The 27,260-nt window shown below is 41.9% G+C and overlaps 1 protein-coding gene across 1 annotated transcript in view; it reads left to right on the top strand.

The window, feature by feature from the left end:
• Window positions 1–27,260, top strand: part of LOC109918532 (protein furry homolog) — a 269,885-nt gene that overhangs the window by 51,595 nt on the left and 191,030 nt on the right. Inside the window, exons 4-11 of the mRNA XM_048598115.1 lie at window positions 1,034–1,173; window positions 11,047–11,137; window positions 11,760–11,839; window positions 11,925–12,005; window positions 12,774–12,942; window positions 14,023–14,115; window positions 14,354–14,452; window positions 22,708–22,809. Coding sequence (XP_048454072.1) covers window positions 1,034–1,173; window positions 11,047–11,137; window positions 11,760–11,839; window positions 11,925–12,005; window positions 12,774–12,942; window positions 14,023–14,115; window positions 14,354–14,452; window positions 22,708–22,809 — 855 coding nt within the window. The remainder of the gene's footprint in view (window positions 1–1,033; window positions 1,174–11,046; window positions 11,138–11,759; window positions 11,840–11,924; window positions 12,006–12,773; window positions 12,943–14,022; window positions 14,116–14,353; window positions 14,453–22,707; window positions 22,810–27,260) is intronic.

Below are 27,260 nucleotides of genomic sequence, written 5' to 3'. Positions count from 1 at the left end.
ATGATAGACATTGCTGCTACTGAGCGTTGTGGTGGAGTAAGTGGATGTTAAAGGTTTTAGGATGGGGTGTTTTGTTCTGGGTGGTGACGAGCTTCTTGAATGCCTTTGGAGCTGCACTCATCCAAGCAAGTGTAAAGTATTCCATCACACTTCTGATTTGTGTCTTGTAGTTGGTATTTTGGATTTGAGGAGTCAAGGCATGAGTTACATGACTCAGAATCCCCAACTTCTGAGCTGCTCTTATAGCCATAATATTTAAATGGCTGGTCTAATTCAGTTTCTGGTCAATGTAACCCCAGGATGGTGTTAGGCAAAGGCTTCAATTGTGGTAATGCCATTGAATACCAACGGGGGATGGGGCAATTCTCTTTTGTTTCAGAGATAGTCATTGCCTGCCATTTGTGTGGTATGAATGTTCTTTGTCATTTATCAACCCAAGCCTGAATGTTGTTCAGGTCCTGCTACATTTGGATATGGACTGCTTGAGAAATTTATAAGGTTGATAAACATTGTACAATTATTGGAACATAATTATTGGAACATAATGGAGTCGGCCATTCAGCCCTTTGAGCCTGCACTGCCATTTAATACGGTCATGACTGATCAAACACTTCAATGCCCTTTTATCCACATTATCCCCACAATCCATTATGCCATTTGGAATCAGGAATCTGTCAATTTCTACTTTAAACATACTCAAAGACTGAGCTTCCACGGCTCTCTATGGTAGAGAATTCTAAAGATTTACTCTGAATAAAAACTTGCTTGTCATATCAGTCCTAAATAGCATCCCTCTTTATTTTTAAATTGTGTCCCGGATTCGAGATCAAAGTGTTGATGAGTCAGGGTCTAGCACAGCTGATTTTTATGAAAGTGGAAGTAGGTAGTCCTTGTTATGGAGAAAACAAATTTTGTAACTTAAAGATGATGGTGATCCACTGAGCAAAGCTTGGACCCAAATATAATTGTTTTCTATAAATTAATTAGATGTATAATTGCATGTAATCTTTCATCCTGTGTTTTTCTTTCCTAGTTGATCAGCTCCATGAGTTCACTTGCAGAGTACTGCCTACCCTCTGTACTGCGCACACTTTTTGATTGGTATAAAAGACAAAATGGTACAGAAGATGAGTCCCATGAGTATCGGCCCAGAACAAGTGCAAAGTCAAAGAGGTACTTATTTTTCACTTCAATTTATTGATTTTTTTTCTGGTCGTATAGCTTGTTTACGGATTTTATTCCCCCACCCCTTGCTCAGGGACTTGTCACACAACGGGATTGCTCACAGGAGGTCAATTGGCCTGCTGTTTTATCAGAACATAATAAAGTGTCCCAAGGCTCTTCACAAGCATTATAAAGCAAAGTTTAACACTGAGCCATAAAAAGCAATATTAATGGTATTGGCCGTAGTCAAGGAAAGAAAGGCACAGAGATAAAGTGATTTTGGGAAGAAATTCAAGTGCCTACGACATTGGTACTTGAAGCTTCAGCCACCACTATTGAATCAAATTGGTAATTTTCATAAAGCCGTAATTTAGATGCGCATAAATATTTTGGAGATTTGTTGGTCTTGAGGAAATTTCAGACATAAGAAGGGCTGAAACACTGGAACAATTTGAAAACAAAAAAAAGAGGATTTTAAAATCAATGTTTCTGTATTAATTGCTAAAAGTAGTACCACAAGTTAGCAAGATGATTAAAAAAGGAAACAAAGCACCAGTCTTACTGTTTAAAAGGATAGAATTTAAAAAAGGACATTTATGCAAAACCTCTATCAAACCTTGGTTAGAACAAGTTTTGTTTGGCATATTATTAAAAAGTGTACAGAGGCACTGGAGAGGGTGACACTAGAAATGAGTTGGTATACATGTCAGGGAGGATTAACATGCTGGGATTATACTACCTTGAAGAATACTCAGGAGTGACACATTAGATGTCTTCAAACTTTTGCAAGATTTTGATAGAGTGGATACAGAGGAAATGATTTCTTTTGTGGGAAGAGCATAACTAGAGGCCATCAATATTAGGTATTCATCAAGAAGAAGAATAGGGGTGGCACGGTGGCTCAGTGGTTAGCACTGCTGCCTCACAGCACCAGGGACCTGGGTTCGATTCCACCCTCGGGTGACTGTCTGTGTGGAGTTTGCACATTCTCCCTGTGTCTGCGTGGGTGTCCTGCGGGTGCTCTGGTTTCCTCCCACAGTCCAAAGATGTGCAGGCTAGATGGATTGGCCATGCTAAATTGCCCGTAGTGTTCAGGGATGTGTAGATTAGGTGGGTTATAGGGGAATGAGTCTGGGTGGGATGCTCTGAGAGTCAGTGTGGACTTGTTGGGCCAAAGGGCTTGTTTCCACACTGTAGGGATTCTATGATCTATGATCTATGATCTATGATCTAAGTCCAACAGAGAATTCAGGAAAAACCTCTGAGATGAGTGGTGAGAATGTGAATTTCACAATCACAAGGAATGTTAAAACAAATAATATAGATACATATAAGGGGATATTAGAGAAGCATGTGAAGAAAAAAGGAATAATTGATTATAACATTGAATTTAGATGAAGAGAGAAGAAAGCAGGCACAAGGGTAAGCATTATCACCCACATGGACTGTTTGGTCTGATTGACCAGTTTCAGTGCTGCTTACCCTATGTATTTCTATATAAGGTTTTGCTTTGTAAGTCAGTGTGGACAAGGGAGTTGGTTGAAATAGACTAGTTGCAAAAAAAGACACAGTCACTAGAAATTTGGATGGCCATAATTTTAGAGGATGGAAAGGAGAACCAGTCAAGTACAGAAATAACAAAGACGTGGATGAAAGTTTCTACAGCAGATGAGCTGAGCAAGGGCAGAGAAGAGCATTGTTACCAAAGTGGAAATGGGCAGTCTTGATAGTTGCATAAAAATATAGAGACCATGTCTTTTTATTTCCCTGTATTTTGTTTTGTTTTATGGGCTGAAATGAGAAATGAACAGTGAAAAACCAAAGATTGCTGTAGGTTTGCTGCATGTTTTCAAAACAAGGGAAAGTGATGGCCTCATGGGGACCTGGATTTGAATCCCATCATGACTGGTGGAATTTGAATTCAGTAAAATTAGACTGGAATTAAGAATCTGATGATGATCATAAAACCATTATCAATTATCAGAAAAAAACACTGGTTCACTAGTGCCCTTTAGGGAGGGAAACTGGTCTGGCCTGCATGTCTGTCCGTTCCAACATAGTCATACTCGCGGAATCATGCCTTATCGGCAATGTTTCAGACACCACCGTCACCATTCCTGATATGTCCTGTCCCACCAGCAGGACAGGCCCAGTAGAGGTGGCATTATAGTTGTACACAGTTGAGAGGGAGTTGCCCTGGGATTCCTCAACATTGACTTCGGCTTCCATGAAGTTTCATTACCTCGGTCAATCATGGACAAGGAAACCTCCTGCTGATTACCACAGACTGTCCTTCCTTGGGTGATGAAGTGACAGTTCTCCACTGACAGTGGAAAGGCTGCAGAATGTATTTTGGGTGGGAAATTTCAGTGTCTGCTGCCCAGTAGTAGCTGGGCAGCAGCACTACTGATCCTGCTGCTTGTGTCCTAAAGATCATTGCTGCTAGATTGGATCTGCATCAGGTGGTAAGGGAACAAACAAAAGGGAAAATCATACTTGACCTCATCCTCACCAATCTGCCTGCTGCGGATACAACTGTCCATTGCAGTATCAGTAAGAATGACCACTGCATTATCCTTGTGGAAACAAACTTCTGCCTCCATACTGACGGTGCCACATAACCCAATATAAAGTATTACACTGCACTAAATAGGACAGACTTTAAACTAATCTAGCAACTGAAGACTGAGCATTCATGAGGTGCTGTGGGCCATCAGCAGCAGTAAATTTGTACACCAACACAATCTGCAGCCTTATGACTCAGCACATCCCCCCAGTCTACCATTACCAAGTAGCTAAGGAATCAATCCTGGTTCTCTAAAGAGCAGGGAGGGCATGCCAAGAGCAGCACCAGGCCTCATCTAAAAAGGTGATGTCAACCTAATGAAACTACAAAACAGCATGACTTGCCTGCCAAGCAGCATAAGCAGCAAGTGATGGAGCTAAATAATTGCACAACCAATGGATCAGATCTAATGTCTGCAGTCCTACCATCCCAGTTGTGAATTGAACAGCTCCCTGAGGGAGGACACTTCACAAATATCCCCATCCTCAATGATTGGGGAGCCCAGCATGTCAGTGCAAAAGATAAGGCTGAAGGATTCTCAATAATCTTCATCTAAAATGTGCCGAGTGGATGATCATCTCAACCTCCTTCAGTGTTCCCCAGCATTACTGATGCCAGGCTTGATCCAATTTAATTCAATCCACATGATATCAGAATAGGTGGAGGCACTGGATACTGCAAAGGCTATGGTCCCTGACTGCATTCCAGCAATAATACTGAAGACTTGTGCTGTAGAACATGACAAAACCCTGGCCACGATATTCCAGCACAGCCATCTCTATCATCTCTATTGGATGTCCCTTCAGGTCAATGTCTGATCTTCATCAGCATCTTCATTTATAGTGGATTGCTGTTGATCCCCATTTCCTCAGTATCCAGGACATCTCCCACTCCAACCTTTGTCAGTTCCAAATCTAAAGCACGCCACGATGATGTAGCACACCGTTTTCGGGCAATGCTGCAAAGTCCTTCCAGAGCGGTCCAGGCATTGTAAGAGACTGTAGTCTCCTCTAACTTGGAAGCATGGGCAAAGTAGTGTCTCTGTTTTGCATCAGTCTGAGGATTTTGTAAAGTTGTCATCAGCCATATTCGAGGAGGTTGGCACTTGTCTCCCAGTTGTCATCACTCTATGGCCCAAAGACTTTGGAAGGATGCAGAAGCTGGGACTTCTTTACTATGTAAGTTTCAAGGCTCCGGGCAGGATGTCTGGTGTCAATCTGCAAAATCTGGCATTGTTGCTCAAAGTTAAGCTGAATATTGATGGAATGGAAATCTCTTCTGTTGACAAACTCTGTAGGCTTATAGTGCACTTCAATAGCAATATGGGTACGGTCTATAACATTCTGTACCTAGGGAAGCCATCAGTAGCAGAAAAGTCTAGGCTGCTTGACTCACCTTATCACAGGGGAAGGATATAAATTGATGTAATTTGGAGAAAATGGTATGTGTTGATTTTTCTTTGGGGTCAGTGATGTTTGTGATCATGCTTACATAATATAGGCAGTTGACAATTTCTAGCAATTTTCTGATCATCGAACTTAATTATGAAGCAGCAGTTTAGATATCGTACATTTAATTAGATAAAGTATACAACCATGACAATCGGGATCAGTTCACTGATACCTGAAGACGTGGTGTTGGCACAGAAGGTGTTGCTTTCATTGAAATAGTGAGGGCAGCATCCTGCTCTCTAGCCAAAGTTGTAGGGTCCCGTTCTTCTGGTCCATCTTCCATCAGGACGACCAGATTAGTACTGCTGCTCATGTGCTGAGAACTGGTCTCTGAGACCCACCAGATGAGGTCTCTTCCCTCTTCCTCCCCCCGCTTTCCCCCTCTCCCTCTCCCTTTCTGTCCCTGTTCTCTCCTATAGCCCTGCTCCTGAGCACTTGTTAGTTTGTTGTTAAGCCTCATTTTTATAGGTATGCAATTACTCTGAAGTGTCCTGGGTCAATGCCAGACCAACAGCACGTGGCAGTTCACGCAGCAAACACACTGCGTGTGCTTAAACCAAATTGCAGATCTGAACATTTGAGGGGACCAGACCTTAGTCTAGTCAAGGAGGCTATAGTGAGTCAGGGCCAACACTAACCTTTCCTGAGACTGCTGTGCATTCCACCTAGACATGGCCATGCACACACACAACTTTAGACCAGGCTGGCAGTGTTTGAAAATAGTGTGCAGCTGGGTTTTAAACATAGCGCCTAAGGTATGAATATCATAAAGGCATGGCATCAGCAAGCACTTCTGCCACTGGTAAGCGTAGGATTGTGCAAGAACGGTGCTGTGGAGGTAGGGTGATGCTTAAGTTGAGTAGCATAAAATAGCTTAAGAAGTGTTATTGGTACTCATGGAGGGAAGCCCCCAAGAACCTCCCTGGGATTGATACATAACCAAATTTTGGGAAAATCCAGCCCGCACCCCAAGGCCTCCTACCCTCCCTCGACCTCTTCATCTCCAACTGCCGTCGAGACATCAATCGCCTCAACCTCTCCACCCCTCTCACCCACTCCAACCTCTCCCCCGCAGAACGTGCAGCCCTCCGCTCCCTCCGCTCCAATCCCAACCTCACCATAAAACCCGCGGACAAGGGAGGTGCAGTTGTAGTATGGCGCACTGACCTCTACATCGCCGAGGCCGGACGCCAACTCTCCGACACCTCCTCCTACCGCCCCCTTGATCATGACCCCACCCCTGAGCACCAAACCATCATCTCGCAAACCATCCACAACCTCATCACCTCAGGTGACCTCCCACCCACGGCCTCCAACCTCATCGTTCCCCAACCTCGCACTGCCCGCTTCTATCTCCTTCCCAAAATCCACAAACCTGAATGCCCTGGTCGACCCATTGTCTCCGCCTGCTCCTGCCCCACCGAACTGATCTCCAACTATCTCGACTCCATTTTCTCCCCCTTGGTCCAGGAACTCCCTACCTATGTCCGTGACACCACCCACGCCCTCCACCTCCTCCAGAACTTCCAATTCCCCGGTCCCCAACACCTCATCTTTACCATGGACGTCCAGTCCCTCTACACCTGCATTTCCCATGCAGATGGCCTCAAGGCCCTCCGCTTCTTCCTGTCCCGCAGGCCCGACCAGTCCCCCTCCACTGACACCCTCATCCGCTTAGCCGAACTCGTCCTCACACTCAACAACTTCTCTTTCAATTCCTCCCACTTCCTACAGACAAAGGGGGTAGCCATGGGTACCCGCACGGGCCCAAGCTACGCCTGCCTCTTTGTAGGTTACGTGGAACAATCCCTCTTCCGTACCTACACCGGCCCTAAACCCCACCTCTTCCTCCGTTACATTGATGACTGTATCGGTGCCGCCTCGTGCTCCCACGAGGAGCTCGAACAGTTCATACACTTCACTAACACCTTCCACCCCAACCTTAAGTTTACCTGGACCATCTCTAACACCTCTCTCCCCTTCCTGGACCTCTCTGTCTCCATATCGGGCAACCACCTCGAAACCGATATTCATTTCAAGCCCACCGACTCCCACAGCTACCTAGAATACTCCTCCTCCCACCCACCTTCCTGCAAAAATGCTATCCCCTATTCCCAATTCCTTCGCCTCCGCCGCATCTGCTCCCAGGATGAGGCATTCCACTCCCGTACATCTCAGTTGTCCTCGTTTTTCAAGGACCGTAACTTCCCCCCCTCGGTGGTCGAGAACGCCCTCAACCGTGTCTCCCACATCTCCCGCACCTCATCCCTCACACCCCGTCCACGCAATAAAAACCAAAAAAGAATCCCCCTCGTCCTCACGTACCACCCCACCAACCTCCGGATCCAACGCATCATCCTCCGACACTTCCGCCATCTGCAATCCGACCCCACCACCAAAGACATCTTTCCCTCCCCACCTTTATCTGCTTTCCGGAGGGACAACTCTCTCCGTGACTCCCTTGTCCGCTCCACACTCCCCTCCAGCTCCACCACACCCGGCACTTTTCCCTGCAACCGCAGGAAGTGCTACACCTGCCCCCATACCTCCTCCCTCACCCCCATCCCAGGCCCCAAGAAGACTTTCCACATCAAGCAGATGTTCACCTGCACATCTGCCAATGTGGTATACTGCATCCGCTGTACCCGGTGTGGCTTCCTCTACATCGGGGAAACCAAGCGGAGACTCGGGGACCGCTTTGCAGAACACCTACGCTCGGTTCGCAACAAACAACTGCACCTCCCAGTCGCGAACCATTTCAACTCCCCCTCCCATTCCTCAGACGACATGTCCATCCTGGGCCTCCTGCAGTGCCACAACGATGCCACCCGAAGGTTGCAGGAACAGCAACTCATATTCCGCTTGGGAACCCTGCAGCCCAATGGTATCAATGTGGATTTCACAAGTTTCAAAATCTCCCCTCCCCCCACCGCATCCCAAAACCAGTCCAACTCGTCCCTGCCTCCCTAACCTGTTCTTCCTCCCACCTATCCCCTCCTCCCACCTCAAGCCGCACCTCCATCTCCTACCGACCAACCTCATCCCGCCCCCTTGACCTGTCCGTCCTCCCTGGACTGACCTATCCCCTTCCTAACTCCCTACCTACACTCACCTTTCCTGGCCCCATCCCCGCCTCTTCAACCTGTTTGTTTCGTCTCCACCTATCCTCTCCTCTATCCCTCTTCTATCCGCCTCCCACTCTCTCCCTATTTATTTCAAAACCCCCTTCCCCTCCCCCTTTTCTGATGAAGGGTCTAGGCCTGAAACGTCAGCCTCTCTGCTCCTATGATGCTGCTTGGCCTGCTGTGTTCATCCAGCCCTGCACCTTGTTGCCAAGAATGTCATTGCTTAGTGAAGAGCTTTGGCACTTATCTTTTAAACTTTAAGGGAACAATCAGAATTTTTTATCTCCACTTCGAAAATCTGATTTTTCCATTTTTTTTCCTTATTTTCTGGACGTTCTTACCATCGCTGTCGAGAGCGGAAATTTCAGCCCAATATTCTCTACAATATAAGTTTCTATCTTGCAATCTACCCTACAAACGTAATCAAGTTTAATTTTTTTTTTACTGTGCTTTTAAACGTAATTGTATTCTGGAAGGCAATTCCTTTTTATTCTGTGTCTTGGTGCACAGGTCAGTGCTCCGAACTACTATATATTCTCACAAAGATGTCCTCCTGGTCCAAATTTACACAGCATTGTCTATGCCACAACGCACCAGACATGCATAGACATTCCTTTGGTGTCAGTTTCGTGGCTGGACTTTTCCTTTCTTCACAGAGCTATTTGGCCATACCCAATTCTCTGGAAGTCATCCTTAATGTCTCTAACCATGCAGAACTACCTTCTTTGGTTATCCTTAGCACACCATTTCCTTTCAGCCTCTAGGTTCAGCTTTTTTTTGCTTTGACTTCCTAAAAACAAAAAATAAGCTACTGTTCAGAAGCTAGCTCCACCACAAAGAATTGTCTTGATAGAAAGTTAAGCACTTTTGTGTGAATTAAACAGCTATTCCCCCCTCCCCATCGCTTTCACTTACAGATACCTCTGCCCCATCTCATAGGCATTGTCCCCTCCTGCTTATACAGACATTTCCCATCACCACCCTTTGCTGTCTTCTTGCCAATCCCTTGTGAGTCTGGGGTCTCAGCAGCCTCAACCACCGGAATAGAGTCCTGATGAGAAAATATTTGAAGTACAGGAATTTATCTTGGTTATAGAGCCATAAAGTTATACAGCACGGAAACAAACCCTTCGGTCTAACTCGTCCATGCTGACCAGATATCTTTAACTTAATCTCGTCCCATTTGCTAGCATTTGGCCCATTTCCCTCCTAAACCCTTCCTTTTTGTGTACCCTTCCAGATGCCTTTTATATGCTGTACCAGCCTTCAACACCTTCTGTGTTAGTTCATTCAATACATGCACCACCCTCTGTGTGAAAATGTTGCCTCTTAGGTCCCTTTCAAATCTTTCCCCTCTCACTTTAAACCTATGCCCTCTAGTTTTGGATTCTCCTACCTTAGGAAAAAGACCTTGTTTATTCACTCTATCCATGTCCCTCTTGATTTTATAAACCTCAATAAGGTCACTCACGGCCTCTGATGCTCCAGGGAAGGTAGCCCCAGCCCGTTCAGCCTCTCCCTATAGCTCAAGCCTTCTAACCCCGGCAACATCCTTTTAAATCTTTCTGGCACCCTTTCAAGTTTCGCCACATTTTTCCTATAGCAGGGAGAACAGAATTGAATGCAGTATTCCAAAAGTGGCCTAACCAATGTCCTGTACAGCTGCAACATTAGACCTGTTGTGTGCCTGCACTGATACCAAAGTACAACTAAAGGATGAGAAGCAGCATCTCAAAAGATTATGTTGCAATGCAGATACAATGTTAACATTGATTTCAAGAAAGCTAGAATACAAGAGTGGGGATGTACCGCTGAGGCTGTATAAGGCTCTAGTCAGACTGCATTTGGAATATTACAAGCAGTTTTGGTTCCTGTATCTAAGAGAGGATGTGCTGGCATTGGAGGGAGCCCAGAGAAGATTTACAAGAATGACCCCAGGGATGAAGGGCTTGTCATATGAGAAGCGGTTGAGGACTCTTGAGTATGTACACGATAGAGTTTATGAGGATGAGGAGGGTATCTGATTGAAATTTAAAGGAATACTGAAAGGCATGGATAGGGTGGACATAAAAAAGATGCTTCCGCTAGTAGGAGATACTAGTGAAACCTGAGGACACAGACTCAGCAAAGGGACAACCCTTTAGAACTGAGATGAGGTAGACGTTCTTCAGCCAGAAGCTAGTTAATCTGTGGAACTCATTGCTGCAGAGTGCAATGAAGGCCAAGTCATTGAGTGAATTTAAGACAGAAATAGATAGGTTCTATCTTAGTAAGGCCAGGGGTTATGGGAGAAGGCAAGTGAATGGGCTTGAGAAACATATTAGCCTTGATCAAATAGCATAGTAGATCCGAAGGGCTGAATGGTCTAATTCTGCTCCGTTACCTTATGGTCTTATGCTGTTGAAATGGAAGTCTAACTTGCTTGTTCAGCCAAAAGTTGTTGATCTCTAATTTATATGCAAGAGTACCACCAATGAGCCTAAATTGTCTTAAAATTGGTCAATTCCTGGGGAATGTCCTATTCATTTTGTAAATAGCTTTTGTCTGTGTTTCGTATGCATTTTGAGCATAAGGCAAAGAAATTTGACCATGATACTTGAATGAAATTGACCTTAAGTGTATATGAAATACAGTACACCACTTTTTTATGATATATTTGCTTTTGATAAACTGGTCATTCTTTGCAAGTCACCGGACAATTCTATTAATTACTATTCGATTTTAACGTTTGTTCTTTCAGTGATGAACAGCAAAGGGATTATCTCCTAGAGAGAAGGGATCTTGCAATTGATTTTATTTTTTCTCTGGTATTAATTGAAGTTTTAAAACAAGTAAGTAATGTTTTGATCTTTTTTTTATGTTTGATTTCCAATATTGACAATTCTTCACAGTTTCATGTAAAATATGGCAACAATAAATTGTCACCATAAAAATAACTAACTGCTGTAGTAATTGAAGTTGCAATTAAATAATGCAATGATAACCTAATGGTGATCCAGTAATTTGTTTCCTGAGAATACTAGGACAATTAATCATGCAAAAGCATGAATGCTCCTCCACAAAATTGTTAAGAAGAACTGCCAGGCCTTGCTTTTTCTAGAGAACACCTTTATGATCAATGATTAGATTGCTCAATACTTTGTACGACTGAGCCCAATATACATACTCCATCAATTTATAAAAAAAATTAGAATCCCAGAACCTGTTTAGAATCTGACTTGTATATTTATGCAGCTTCCCAATTACTATGGATAAGAGTCCTCTGTACCTACTTAAAGACCTGCATGAAAATTCTGTCAGTAACAGCCAGACATTAAAGGGATTTCCAAGGTGCCTACCCAATTCTCCTCTGCCTTTTGTTCATTTCTCAAGCCAGAAATTAATGGCTGTCAGTTAAAAGCCATTCTCCATGTCCTCTATTTAAGTAGATTAAAAACTGTTATTTCTTTTCAGATTTCACTTCATCCTGTACCAGACAACTTGGTCCAAGAAGTTATTAACTTGGCATTCAAGCACTTTAAATATAAAGAGGGGTAAAATGTATATTCTAATTAATACATTTATTGAATATATTAATTATATTTTTATTGCTAACACTATATATTGTGTTTTATTTAGTTATCTTGGTCCCAACACTGGAAATATGCATATCATAGATGATCTATATGCGGAAGTAATAGGTGTTCTGGCACAATCAAAGTGAGTACTACACAACTTTTTACAGTATTTGTTAAGTTTGGACATGCAATAATGGGTAAGAATAATTTACACTTATGCTGTCAAGAATTTTATGTCACATTATTTGCAATATCCTCACATCACGATGAATGTTGGCCAGGAATATGCACAGAGCGGTTGCCATTCTTCCACCATTGATTCAATGCAAGGGACACAAATGCCAGGGCTAATTTTAGTTCTCGTATGGAATCTTGGAGCAGCAGATGGCAATCCAGTGCAAGAGCATGAATCAGTTTCAGATTTTAATTGCCAAGCCTCATTGGAATCCTGCCAGATAGCTACTTAACTGTTTCACAAAGAAAGAAGCAGCTGGTCACTGAAAATCGGAAGGTTTAGAAAATGCCTGCTGGAAGCTGATTGCCAGCAACAACGTATGTCCAAGACATGAGGTATTTTTTGGATCTCTAGGTATGGAACTTTGGACAGAAAAGGCTTTAACATTCATTGTCAGATCTCAAGCAGGACATACATTTATTCTAATGTTAATACATAACAATTATATATGCTTCTTCCCAACATTTTAGGAACTCACCTGTAAAATAATATAAATTGTAATAACTGATACTGCCAGTAGATGTCTGTGGTATGTATTGATTTTTAGAGTTGTATCTGAAATTGTTTTCAAAATAGTTGATAGAAACTTACTGCAATATATTACTCCGTATTTAACCTTGAAAATTAATGATAGAATGGAAATAATGGAAAGAAATCATTTCTTTCACCTTGTAGATTTCCTGCTGTGAAAAAGAAATTTATGTCAGAACTTAAGGAACTACGTCAGAAAGAACAGAATCCATATGTAGTTCAAAGCAGTATTAGCCTCATAATGGGTATGAAATTCTTTCGAATTAAGATGTATCCTGTGGAGGATTTTGAAGCCTCTTTCCAATTTATGCAGGTTTGATTTCTGAAGCTTGTTTGGTTGTACTCCTTGTATCATAATATTTTAGTGTAAAAGTATAGTGGCATCAATGGACAACTTCTGCTCTGTGGGCTTTGCGTGGGTACATTAATTTCCCATGTACTTGTGGCAGAATGAGATTATACCAGTTTTAACCAGTGCGCTATCTTAATATGTCACCTGCCAATTTCTTTCCCATGATACAGGTGACATGACATACAAGGTGGCATTCAGCTGCAGACTACAGCTGAAAGTATCTATTGAAAAAGGGCTAACTTAATACCTCAAAACCAGATCAAAGAGGCCAAACATTTCCATCTGTGGTTTGGAGGACCACACCTTTTCCTCTTGACTGCATGAAAAAATGTGAGATATTGTTTTGAATGGCCCCTTTTATTTTCAGCCTTCTAACAGGCATTCACCTTTGAAAAAACTACAACAGCTTTCTCAGTAAGGCCAAAATTGAAATTGCAGTCTGAGACTAATAATGTCATCAGATTACTATCTGCATATCTAAGGAGGGGCCCCATTGGTAATGGAATAGAAAAGTATATCAGACAGAGCCTAAAACAGCTTGCCAAATCACTATGTGCCCATTTGTCACTACTGCCAAAGACATTATTTCAGTCCCTACAGATGTGCTAAATTTCACATTATTTTTTAGAAAAACATTTATTTGAAATACACAATGACTTCTTATTGAATATAAGTCCCCACAGCTAATTATATCAATTATAATGACCTATAAATGTTTTACATCCGAATAACGTACAAGTAGGAGTAGGCCACTCAGTCCTTTGAATCTGCTCTGCCATTCAATAAGATCATAGCTGGTCAGATTTTAGCCTCAGCTGTACATTCCTGCATGTCTTTGATAAACTTGCAGTTTTAGTTTGTAAAGTTTTAAATATGCATTCTGAAAGCTTGTTTGTGATAATTACTGAACGTTTTACATAAATTTAACACAAAAGTGTTATTTGATTGTTATCAACATATTAACTGGTTATTAATAAAATCATCTATGCAATTTTTCTTTAAAGCTAATACTCCTGCTATTATTTGGGTCTGTTTCCTTAGGAATGTGCACAGTATTTTTTGGACGTTAAGGACAAAGACATTAGACATGCTTTGGCTGGCCTTTTTGTAGAAATTCTCTTTCCAGTGGCTGCAGTGAGTATAGTCAGTTATGTTAAACTTTAATAAATAAACAGAAGTTGCTGGAGAAACTCAGCAGGACTGACAGAGTTGACGATTCAAGTTCAGTGACCACAGATGCTGCCAGACCTGCTGAATTTCTCCAGCAGTTTCAGTTTTTGTTTGATTCAGATCTGCAGCATCCACAATTCTTTGTTTTATTTTATGTTAAATTAAGTTGTGTTGAATAAACATAAGACTTATTGTTTTTAAGGCTGTTAAGAACGAAGTTAATGTACCATGTCTTCGAAACTTTGTGGAGAGTCTCTATGACACAACTCTGGAATTATCAACACGCAAAAAGCATTCACTGGTGAGTAAACCATTCTGCTTACTAATATAGAGTGTTACAACATTCATTCCTCAGGAAGTGAAATTTGCTTGTTTGTTATAAATCAATTGTATCATACAGTAAACCTGATCGGTTGGAATGTTTGAATATAAAATTGAAGCATTTAAAATATACTGTAAAACTAAACAGGAACACTGAGTATCATATGAATATAAAGAAGGAACATTTTCAAGCTATTACCAGCATCAGGTATCATAACAGTTACTGACAATTTTCTAATGTCTACATTCCAGAATTAATCATTATTAGTCACCAGTAATACTTAGGCTGATCATCTACAGCTAATTATTGTGAAATAATACAATTAATTTTTTTTTTTATTTAAGTTGTGATTTATGTTTGATATCTTATCTACATCATTAACTGGTAACAATGAGAGCTCAGCCATTATTTATTAGTAATGTAACTTTAAACTGGAATTTTACTCTAATTTGCAAAAACAATTCATTAACAAGTAACAAAACACTAATTGTCCATTCAGATTGACATAAAGGGTCCCTAATGTTACACAGTGTTCCTATTTCCTAGTTAAGGTGCCAACCTTCCCAATTGTCCTAGAAGCCCCGCCACCAAGGACACATTCCGCAGGTACCGGCTGGATGCACCCTCATTGATAAACATTGACATGCAGCATCTTGGCACCCCTCTAGTTCACTGGGTCTGGAAGCTGATTTGTATTGCACGGTGCACTGATAACTAACACAGAAAGGCTGAAACGGGGACACTTTGTGCACAGGCACCAGCACCCAGATCAAGGACTCAAGTAGGCTATATCTCAGTGCTCCTTCCTTGTTCTTTTAGCACTGAGCATCTACCTGCAAGTCTGTAGCATCCACACTTTGCCTTGCCAATTAGCATAGTCACACAAGCAGGCAGCTTACCTCATTGCTGTGCAGTCCTCAGTCCAGGGGTGCACTTCTTGCTGTACAGCTGTACAGAATGTTAAAGTTGTATCTGCTCCATGCAACAGCAGTGTATGTGGTAAATAAATTGCATGTGCAGCAAGCAGACAATCATATCTCAAAGTCTTAGGGCAATAATCCTCACTGAAGCCCATGAGGCACCAGTCAGTCAGGGGGTCATGGCACAACATATTAAGGGATCCCTCCCGTAACAGTCCAGGAATTCACCACAGTCAGGTTCAATCAGGGGAGGTAAGGGCAGCCGTCGAGGTGAGACTGAGGCTACTCTTTAGCACTACGGCCTTCAGACTCTGAGAAAGGTTGCAGTTAAATTGTGCAAGAGGATCTGCATGGGTAGGATATGGTAAAGCATGGCTAGGAAAGGGAGTAGGGTTGTCCACCATCAGAAGAAACCCAGCATTGATCCTGTATGTATATTGCAGCCCCCTGGCACAGCCACTGCAGGCCATCTAATTGACAGCTGTACTTTTGTGCGTAGACGGAGCTAAACATTTGTAGATGTTGAATGCGGAGGGCCAAAGGTCTCAGTATGACCAATGGTATGTGCTTGGCATTGTTCCCTTTGCTTCTAGATTTGTGCTGTAGGCTCTCAGCACAGACCTCTATCTGTTTAACCTCGACTTTCTATATGAAATGATATAGATGCTGCCTACAGAGAGAGAGACAAACGAATCATGTATAAGGTTAAAGAACAAACATTTATACATAAGCTGAGAGTTACATAGAAGTCATTGTCACCTGTGCCACCGAAGTGGTCTCATTAAGTTTTCTGATGGAGATCTTGGTTTTCAAATTTGTTTTGTGTTTTTTTTGAGGAAGTGACGAAGATGTTTGATCATAGAAACTATACAGTGTTGAAGCAGGCCATTCAGCCCATCGGGTCCACGCCAACCTTCTGAAGAGCATCCATCCCACTATCCTGTCCCTGTAACCCTGTATTTACCATGGCTAATCCACCTTGACTACACATCCTTGAACTGTGGGAGGAAACCAGAACACCCAGAAAAAACCCGCAGAAACATGGAAAGAATGTGCAAACTCCACACAGCCAGTCACCTGAGGCTGGAATCAAACCCAGGCCGCTGGTGCTGTGAGGCAGCAGTGCTAACCATTGAGTTGCCGTGTCTGATGAGAGTTGGGCCTTTTATGCTGTCTACATGGACTATCCGAAAGCTTTCGACAAGGTCCCTCAAGGGAGGCTGGTTCGGAAGATTAAGTCATGTGGGATCCATGGGGAATTTGTACGTTGTCATAGAAGACAGAGGGTAATTGTAGAGGGGTATGGAGGGGTCTGACTGGAGGTCCGTGACCAGTGGTGTTCTGCAAGGATCTCTGTTGTTTGTAATATGTATAAATGATTTGGATGAAAATTTAGGTGGCCTGCTTCATGAGTTTGCAGACAACATGAAAATTGGTGGAGTTTTGGATAGTGAATAACGTCGTCAAAGGATTCAGCAAGATATAGATCAGTTGGAATGTTGGGCAAAGAAATGGCAGATGGAGTTTAATCCAGTCAAGTATGAGCTGATGCATGTTGAGAAGTCAAATGTAAGAGCAAAGTATATAATAAAAGATAGGAATCGTAGGAGCATCAATGTATCGAGGGATCTTGGAGTGCAAGTCCATAGCTCTGCAAGTGGATAAGATGGAAAAGAAGGCATACGGCATGCTTGCCTTCATCAGTCAGGACATTGAGTTTAAAAATTGACAAGCCATGTTGCAACTGTAAAAACTTCAGTGAAGCCACATTTGGAGTATTGTGTGCAGTTCTGGTCGCCACACTATCGGAAAGGTGTGGAGGCTTTAGAGAGGGTGCAAGAAAGGTTTACTACGATGTTACGTGGATTAGAATACATTACCTATAATGAGAGGTTGGATGAACTTGGATTGTTTTCGCTAGAGCATTGGAGGCTTAGGAACAACCAAAGAGGAATATATAAATTTTTGGGAGACATGGATAGGATGGATAGCTGTAGTCTTTTTCCTGACCCTGGGAAATATCAAATACTAGGGGGCATAGGTTTAAGGTGAGAGGATAAAGTTTAAGGGAGATATGCAAAAAAATTTTTTTACACAGAAGGTGCCTGGAATGTGCTGCTAGGGAAGGTGGTAGAAACCGATACAATAGCAACATTTATGAGGCATTTAGACAGACACATGAACAGGCTGAGAATAGAGGGGCACAGACCATGTGAAGGCAGACGGGATTAGTTTAGAATGGCATCATGATCGGCACAGACATGGTGAGCCAAGGGGCCTGTTGCTGTGCTGTACTTTTCTGTGTTCTTCCTTTCCCTCCTTCTGTGTCTTAGTGTACTCCTTTGTTCTATAGATGTGGTGGACAGACCCTGCTTGGCTGTGGACCCCCTGGAGTTATAGTCCCTGTGGTGCTTTTGTTGAACAGGCAAGATATGCCAAAGGAATTCTTTCCAGAGTCAAGTTGACCCTCATTGGCTTAAGCTTCCAAGGGTCAGAGAGGTACAAGCAATAGAAGTGGAAGACCAGGCCACCTTTGCAGTGTCTTGAGTGCAAATGCCACAGGGTCTATGTGTGGTTCCTTCTCTGGATTTGTGCCTCTTGGCACTGATCTGCCGTCTTGTGAGAAGGGCCATGGAGTGGAGTCACGGTTCACTGTCCTCCTGTTACCTTGTATTTATTCCTGAGGACCAATTGATGGGGCGATGGAGTATAGGTTTGTGTACATGTCCAACAGGGCCCGTGGTTGCTGGACCTGGCTCACCATGACAGCTGTCAGACTGTCCTTGGAGGCAAACAGACAGTTGCATGAATTGCTGCCCATACGGAACTTCTGAACAGTGAGGGCTATTGTGTCCCACATGCTGGGCTACTGCTGTTGCTGCACTCTGTACATTTGGATGAAGTCTCTAATTATCTACACGATAAGGTCATCCCAGTGTGGGGCCGATGGTGCCTGGGTACCAGCCATCCTCCCAGTGTGCTTTGCTTTTCTTAGCCAGCTGTGGAGTTGTCTCTGTGCAGAGCTCATCAACATATTCTCCCACACTCTTTATGCCTAACGTTCACACAAAGGTGTCCATATCTAAGCTGGAAGGGGTTGCAGAATGTTATGAGGAAGGGTCACTCTCCACAGATGCTGCCTGACCTGCTGAGATTTTCCAGCAATTTCTGTTTTTTTGTTGGCAAGACTGTATGGTGCACTGCTTTCTCTAAAGATTCAGTACACTCATGCCTAGAGGTCCAGGAGGCCCCTCTGGGGAAACCAAGCATTTCTGTACAGAGGCAGTGGAAGGCTAGTTATGCTACCAATACATGAGAGACATGGCATCATGGCTAATGGTTAGAAGTGATGTGCAATGAATGAGACTTCCAGCATACTTAATGGGAGAGTGACAGAGGCATGTAAACTGGTGCTTACCAGCTTGGATGTTCCTGCATCCCTGCAGGAGTGGTCCCTATCAGAGCATGGATTCTCTCTTTGTAGGCGGTAAGCATCTGAATTTTGAGCGTTTTTCCCCCTCCCTCATCCCATCACCACCCATATGGTTTGTTCTACCCCGTTGTGGGTGAACATAGAAACGTAGAACATAGAACAGTACAGCACAGTACAGGCCCTTCGGCCCACGATGTTGTGTCAACCTATTATCCTACTAAGATCAATCTATCCTGCATACCCTACATTTTACTATCCTCCATGTGCCTACCCAAGAGTCGCTTAAAAGTCTCTTAAAGTATCTGACTCCACTACCTCTGCCGGCAGCGCATTCCAAACACCCACCACTCTCTATGCGAAGAACCTACCTCTGACATCTCCCCTATACTTTCCTCCAATCACCTTAAAATTGTGTCCCCTCGTAATAGTCATTTCCACCCTGGGAAAAAGTCTCTGACTATCCACTCTCTATGCCTCTCATCATCTTGTACACCTCTATCAAGTCACCTCTCATCCTTCTTCGCTCCAATGAAAAAAACCCTAGCTCCCTCAACCTTTCCTCATAAGACCTGCCCTCCAGTCCAGGCAGCATCCTGGTAAATCTCCTCTGCACCCTCTCTGAAGCTTCCACATCTTTCCTGCAATGAGGTGACTAGAACTGAACACTATATTCCTAGTGTGGTCTAACCAAAGTTTTATAGAGCTGCAGCATAACCTCACAGCTCTTAAACTCAATTCCCCTGCCAATGAAAACCAACACACCATACGCCTTCCTTACAACCCTATCAACTTGGGTCGCAACTTTGAGGGATCTATGGACGTGGACTCCCAAGATCCCTCTGTTCCTCCACACTGCCGAGAATCCTGCCATTAACCCTGTATTCTGCATTCAAACTCGATCTTCCAAAATGAATCACTTCACACTTCTCTGGGTTGAATTCCATCTGCCACTTGTTTGCCCAGCTCTGCATCCCGTCAATGTCCCGTTGCAACCTACAACAGCCCTCCACGCTGTCCACAACTCCACCAACCTTCTGGTCTCGTGCTTTGACAGAAAGGGGAGAAATGAGTGAGACAACAATGGATCTTGGTGCTGGTGCATGTGAGGGAAAGTGGGGCAGTGTTTCAAGGATTAAGGAAACAGCACAGAGGACATGCAGGGTTAGTAGTGTGAGAGGTTGGGGATTGAGAGCAAGTGAGGGAAAATGTTCCATGCAGTTATGAAAGTGGCAGAACGTGAGCATTGGTGGGAGGTAAGTGCATTGCAGATATAGAGTGAGTGTGAGGTAGCAGAGAAAAAGTGTGGCACTTACTCAGGCAGAGCAGAAAAAGTCATTGACCTTCTTACAGCACCGCTAGCCTTTTCTCCACATCCTTGAGACATCATTGATCCAATCTTGGATCAAGCTAGCAGGGTGGTAGCCTCTTCTGCTGGTCCTCCAGAAAGACAGTGGTTCTCTGCTGGATCACCCCATGCACCAAGATAGCAGAGCTATCTTGATCTCTTCCGCCATGGTGCGAAAGGGCAACTTTGGAAATGGCCAATACTCATCTAGGTGCATGGTGTCCATTTATAGATAGCAAAGACACAAGGGTTGCAGGTCGTTTGGCAGATATATGCTGAGTGGCAAGTTGTTCAGCTAAGATCAGGTGGAAATTTAGATTAAAAAGTGGCTATAGGGATGCACTAAGTAATTAATATGGCAACTTTGGTAAGAATTGGCCAGAAAATTCACTGGACCTCAGAGCAAAAAAAATTCAACACAACTCAAACTTAATCCTAAAAAAGTAAAATTCCTGTCTGTAGAAAGTAATAGAAGCAGGAATTCAGCCTATTGAGCTTGCTGCACTAGTCAATGTGATCATGGCTGATCCTGTGTGTTAACGTCATACTCTTGCATGCTCACCATTACCCTAACACCTTCAGCTTCTGGAAATCTACCTATTTCTTTCTCAAGTTTGCTTAGTGAATTCACCGCCACGGTCTTTTGTGGTCAAGAATTCCGTTGATTCACCATCCTTTGTGTGAAAAACGTTCTCCTCATCTCAATTCAAAATGACCTAACATATATCCTGAGAGTGTGGTCCCTTGTTCCAGAACCCCTGACTAGGGGAAACATCATCCCTGCATCAAATCTGTGCAACCCTGTCAGAACTTAGTACGTTTCATTAAATCCTCTCTCATTCTTCTAAACTCCAATAAATACAGGCACAGTAAATCCAATTTCTCCACATATGACATACTTACTATTTCAGGAATCAGTGTGGTGAACCTTTGCTGCACTTCCGCTATGAAAAGTATATCTCTTCTAAGGTAAGGACAACAAAGCTGCACACACTATTTCGGTGTGGTCTCGCCAAAGTCCTGTACAGATGCATTAATACTTCCTTGCTCCTGTACTCAAACCCTGCTACACTGAAGGGCAGCATACTTTTTGCCTTCCTAACTGCTTGCTCCACCTACATTCTTGCTTTCAATTACTGTTGTGAAGGACACTCTGCTCCCTTTGTACATCAAGATTTTTCAATCCGTCATTATTTAAATAATATCTGCCATACTGTTTTTCCTACAAAAGCAAACAACTTCACTTTTATCTGCATAATTGTAATTAACTGCCATGTAATTATCCGTTCACTCAATTTATCTAAATCATCCTGAAGCCTCTTTCTAGCTTCCTCACTACTCTCACTCCCACCTAGTTTTGTGTCATCAGCAATCTTGGAAACATTACATTTGATATCCAAATATTAATATATATTGTGAATAACTGGCTCCAAGCACCAAGCCCTGCTGTACCCCACGTCATCACCTTCCATTCCAAAAATGACCAATTTATTCTGACGCCAATCACTGAGGAAGACCAATACACAGATTTCCAGTAGCTGCAGTTCCTATGCTTTCTGTGCATGTCATCACCCGTGTCCTTTATGGTGCAGGAGGAACATTTCACTTTGCCAAGCTACCATGCCATGACTTAATCTTTAATTATTCACTTTTCATTTACTTCCTCTAGTTTACAGAATATTAAATATGCATCATGTGCCTTATGTCACAAAATACTGCAGATGATGAAAGTCTGAAATTAAAGCAGAAAATGCTGGTGAACCCTGTTCACTTCTTCACCCATTCATATCTGAAAAAGAGTCCACTTGGACTTGAGAAGTTAACTGTTTTGCTGTCTCTGCAGATGCTGCCAAACATGGTGAGGTTTTCCAGCATTTTCTGCTTTATTAACTTCTCTTGTCCACTGGTCTCATGATGCTGACTGACTATCACAGAGTCCTCAACTTGCCTGCTTATTTATCAGCATTGAAATTAATTTTTCAAATTCTTGTCCATTCAGCAAGTCTATTAATAATCTGCTGTAATTTCATGTAGTCCTCGTCAGTATTGACCATACCTCAAATTTAATAGCATGTACAAATTTGGAAATTCTGTTTTTGAATCTGAAGTCCAAATCATGAATGCAGAAATTATATACGTTTTCATTTACTTTGAAGACTTCCAAAAGTTACAGAAGTATTAGAAATTGGGGTTGGGAGGTGTTGCGGGTGGGAGATTGTTTGACTGTCTACTTTCCAGTTGTTGTAGAAAGGATGTACAAATGGCACAAGTGTTGAGTGAGGTGGTTGGACACAGAAGCTGATATGATGAAATGTCCAATGTGTCCAGACAGTACCGGTGACACTAGTTCTGTGTCACATCTATCTCTTAATCAATATTAGTAAATAGATTAACTAACTGTGGTTATTCATCTTGTTGGTTTTTGGTGGCATCTCATTGTGAAGCACTTTGGATAATTCCTGAAAATATAAAAGTTGTTCTCTATCTATCTACATAGTCAAATGTTTTCTTGTATATTCCTTTGTTTGTTCCACAGGCGTTGTTCCCTTTGGTAACCTGCCTTCTCTGTGTCAGCCAGAAGCAGTTCTTCCTTGTTCGATGGCATATCTTCCTGAACAATTGTTTATCCAATCTCAAAGTCAGTAAAAGAGTTTTTAATCAATTATTCATGGATTTGTGCAGTTATTTGCAGGATGTATTTTGTTTTGTACTTGACATATGGCTTATAAAAAATTCCAAAACTGGAAAATCCTACCTTCTATCTTGGTGGGAAAGTGCAATCATGAGACGCTTCTAATATGGCATGATATAATGACAGCTCCATAGCCCCAACCCCTTTCTTCCACCCCCAATTTTGAATCCACACCCATCTCAGCGGTGTCTTCCATGTGCAGCCCATCAAAGCTGCTCCAGATTAACTCTGGGATCCAACTTTTATCATTATTCCTTGTTGGGACCACTCCAGACCTAGCAACCTGATACAGTTGTTATGGACAGCTGCTGGATGTGTGATTGACTGAAAGCTGTTAGAGACAGAGTATCCTTCTTACCTGGGAATGAAAATCATGACATTGGGAACTCAGTAACCTACCAATTCTTAAAATCTAGCCGTGGCTCCATGACCCAGTGAAGGTGGGATCGCTCCTGACTCCTCAACTAGGGGACAGGGCAACCACCTGCATGAAAAGTTCTGACCCATGTAATTCTACAGTAGTGTAATCTGAATTAATCAAATTAGTACATTATCCATAAGTGTGATTATAGAACCACTGTTTTAGCCACATGAAATGATTTTGTAAACTATTATACTGTACAGAAAAATGTGGTTCATATGCATGCTTCCTCATTAAATATCAATTAGAAATCCGTAGGTTTAGTATGAACAAAGCACTATTCAATTATAACAAGATGGCCTTACTTTTATATTCCATCTCCCTTACAATAAAGGCCAAAATTCCATTTGTTTCCCTAATTCCTTGTAGAGTCTGCATGCAAGCTTTTTCAAATTAATGTGCAGGGATCCTTTGCATGGCAGCTTTCTGCAGTCTTTTCATTTCAAATAATATTCTGCTTTTCTATTCTGTCATTAAGATGAATAACCTCCCATTTTCTTTCTTTATACTCTATTATCTGCCATATTTGTCTTACTGACTAACCAGCCTGTATCTGTTGAAGGACTCTTCATGTCCTTCTCATAATTTGCTTTTCCACGTCATTTTGCACCTGAGTAAATCTGGCTACAATACACTCTCTCTTCGTTGATGTCATTAGTATGGATTGTAAATCACTGAGGCCCCAGTACTGATTTCCTGTGGCATTCCACAGTTTGCCAACCTGAAAATGATCTATTTGTTTCTGTTAATTTAATATATTGCCGACAACTCCATGAACTCTTACCTTTTGTAGTAGTTTTCTTATGTGTTATCGTATCTAATGGAAATCTAAGTAGATATGTCTAGCAGTTCCCCTTCATCCACCCTGTTTTTACATCTTCAAATATTAAATACAATTTCCCTTCAAAAACCAATGCTATTTAACTCAATTGTATAATGATTTTCTAAGGTTCCTGCTATTACTTCTTTATTAATGGATTCATTTCTTTTAAAACCTTAGGATGTAGGCCATCAGTTTCAATGAACTTGAGAGCCTGCAGTCCATTTTTGTTTTTTTGCATTACTTATTTAATGGTTGTAATTAGTTTAAATTCTTCCTTTGCTTTTTTCCTCTTGATTTTCTGCTATTATGCAATGCTTACTGTATTTTCTGTTGCGAAGACAAGTACAATATACTTGTTTAAAATCCCTGCCATTTTATTGTATCCCATTATAAATTTGCCATCCTCATCTTTTAAGAGACAAGTGTTTACTTTATCTTTCATGTACTTGTAAAAGTTCTTTTGTCTGTTTTTATATTTCTTGCTAGTTTTACCATCAGCTTTTCTTTTTGGTGATGCTTTGGGGAAATTCTATTGGTCTATTTTGCAGGATTATAACCCTTTATTTCAATTTGATAACATCACTAACTTCCTTTTATCACCACAGATATTTCATCCCTCTCATAGAATCTGTTTCCCACTGAAATATATTTTTTTGAGTGTTATGAAATACCTTCTTTAAAATCTGCCACTGTCTGTCATTTTAGCTTTTACCTATTTTCCCAGTTCACTCTGTTGTCTTACTTCAGATACAAGTTCCTTATCTGCAAACTGAATGTGAAATTCCATCATGTTATAATCAGTCTTGATCCTGTCAGATCATTCACTAATCCTGTCTTAACACATCACCAGGGTCAAAAACAACCTGACCCTTGCTTGGTTCTCTGAACTCATCCTGAAGGCTACCTTTACCAAATTGTTTTGTCCAAAATGTATGAAGATTAAAAAACAATTAAGTACTGCAGTATCTATTTTATATGCTCCCCATTATTTCTTGATTCATATGTTGAACTTCAGTCTCGCTATCTTTAGGGGGCAATAAACTATTTACACCCCCTCTGAGTTCTTTCCTTTGCTGTTTCTTAGTTCACCAAATTCATTCTACATCTTGAACTTCTGGGCCAAGATCACTATTATATTGGTCTCATCTTTTGTTGACAGTACAAACCTAGTTCCATTTTTCTTTCTTCATATCCTTCCAAAATGTCAAACAGCCTTAATATTCCATTTTCAGTCTCGGTCAGCTTGCAGCCACCTTCCTGCAATGGCTACCAGATTTCTTTATTTTTATTTGTTCCATCAGTCTGTCCATGTTGTTTATGAATGCTGTGTACATTTGGATAAGGAACTTCTTTTTAACCATTTTGCCCTTCACTGACTCTGTTTATATTGCACTTTTGTGTTTTTACAATCTGTTTTTTCCTGTCAGACTCTGATTATCATTACTCGTAAGATTACCCTGCATTATTGTCTTCTCTTGTGCCTTTCATTTTTAAAATTTCCACTCACCTAAACCATCCCCATAATCAATCCCAGCGTAGTTCACTTAAAAGTGCTCCTCAGTGTTGCAGCTTCCTTTTCCCCAATTACTGGTGCTAATGCCTCATACATTGAAATCCATTCCTTTCACTCCAATCTTTTGAGACAGACATTCAATAGTCTGATTTAATATAACCTTGGCCATAGGCAGAGATCACCTAGGCAGAGCTTTATTATCAATGCCCTGTTTTTTAATTTACTCCACTTAGTTGCTCGTACTCCCTTAGCCAAACCTCTTTCCTAGGCCTGTCTATGAAGTTAGTAGCCATGTGGACCACAACAACTAGACCCTTTTCCTCCCATTCCAGGTTTTTCCATGCCCCCATGGAAATGTCCTGAACCCTGACACTGGACAAGCAACACTGTCTTCAGGACTCTCACTCTCAACTACCAAGAACAGTATACCCTAACTAACTATACAATACATATTTTCTGTGTTTTCTTTTCTCTCCCAAATTGAACGGATCCGTGTTTTACGCTGCTGTAACCAGTTTGCTCATCTTTTCTGTCCCAATACTCATTTACAAGGACTGTAGGAACCTTAAATCTGTTATACAAAATGCAAAGGTTGGTACTCTTCCCGTGTTACGTTCTGAATGCCTGTATCTGCCTCATATGCAGGTAACTTACTCCCTCCCTAACGCATTGCAGTGTCCAAAACTTGGGATTCAACTTACTAACTTGGAGCCAAAGTTCCTCAAGCTGCAGCACTTATTGCATTGTGGTTGCTGTGGTTACAGTGGTGTTCACCAGATCCCATGTGCACCAGCTGGAGCACATCTCCAGCCCTGTCATCTCTATTTTGTTTTATTTAACTAATTAGGTTTTCAAGTTTTGAAATTTTGCTCAATGATTGATTGTAGTTATGTTAAGTAGTTTAACTAATTAAGCTTTAACTTTAATACAATACTTCTGTCACCCCAGTTATACTTTAATTTCAAAGAAAATTATGTAAACCTCATCAACTTGTCATCTATCATTTCATCTAATTAGTGCTGGTGTCTCTCATTTCCTCTCATGGACTGCTCTTTGTTTTATAAAAGACAGATCAGCAACCACTGTGACAAATTCCCTTGTTAAGCATCCTGTCAAAGTCGTAATCCATCAAACCAATCTCCGTGCTACTTATGCTACATGCTCTTTCTCATGCAGAGTCCAGTTGGAGATGCTTGTCATTGGTTGGCTTAGATTCTCCTGCAAACTTGGAGCAGTTAATCAGATTTGGTTGAGTTTAGCCGGATGTCAGCTTGCCATCCATACAATGCTGTTTGCATGATCCTAGAGTCCAGTATTTTCACCCATTTTACATACTATTGTGTCAGATAATCAATTAGCAGTAACCAAGGGGGAAAAAAGCAAATACAAGTATCAAAAAAGTGCTTATACAATTAATCGTTGTGTTAGCAATATTTAATACATGGCAACCTGATTCCTTGAGATGTGGGGGTTGCTGACTGGGCCAGCATTTATTGTCCATTCCTAATTCCCCTGGAGAATGTGGTGATAAGCTATCTTCTTGAACTGCAGTAGTGGACAGGTGTAGAGAAATCTGCTCTTATCACGTATGATAGGGAATTCCAGGATTTTGGCATAGTGACAGTATAGCAACAGTATAG

The sequence above is a fragment of the Rhincodon typus genome, chromosome 6 (assembly GCF_021869965.1).
Source record: "Rhincodon typus isolate 14 chromosome 6, sRhiTyp1.1, whole genome shotgun sequence".
Lineage (NCBI taxonomy): Eukaryota > Metazoa > Chordata > Chondrichthyes > Orectolobiformes > Rhincodontidae > Rhincodon > Rhincodon typus.
Note: the sequence above shows the minus strand (reverse complement) of the source record. Positions and strands in the feature narration are given on the sequence as shown.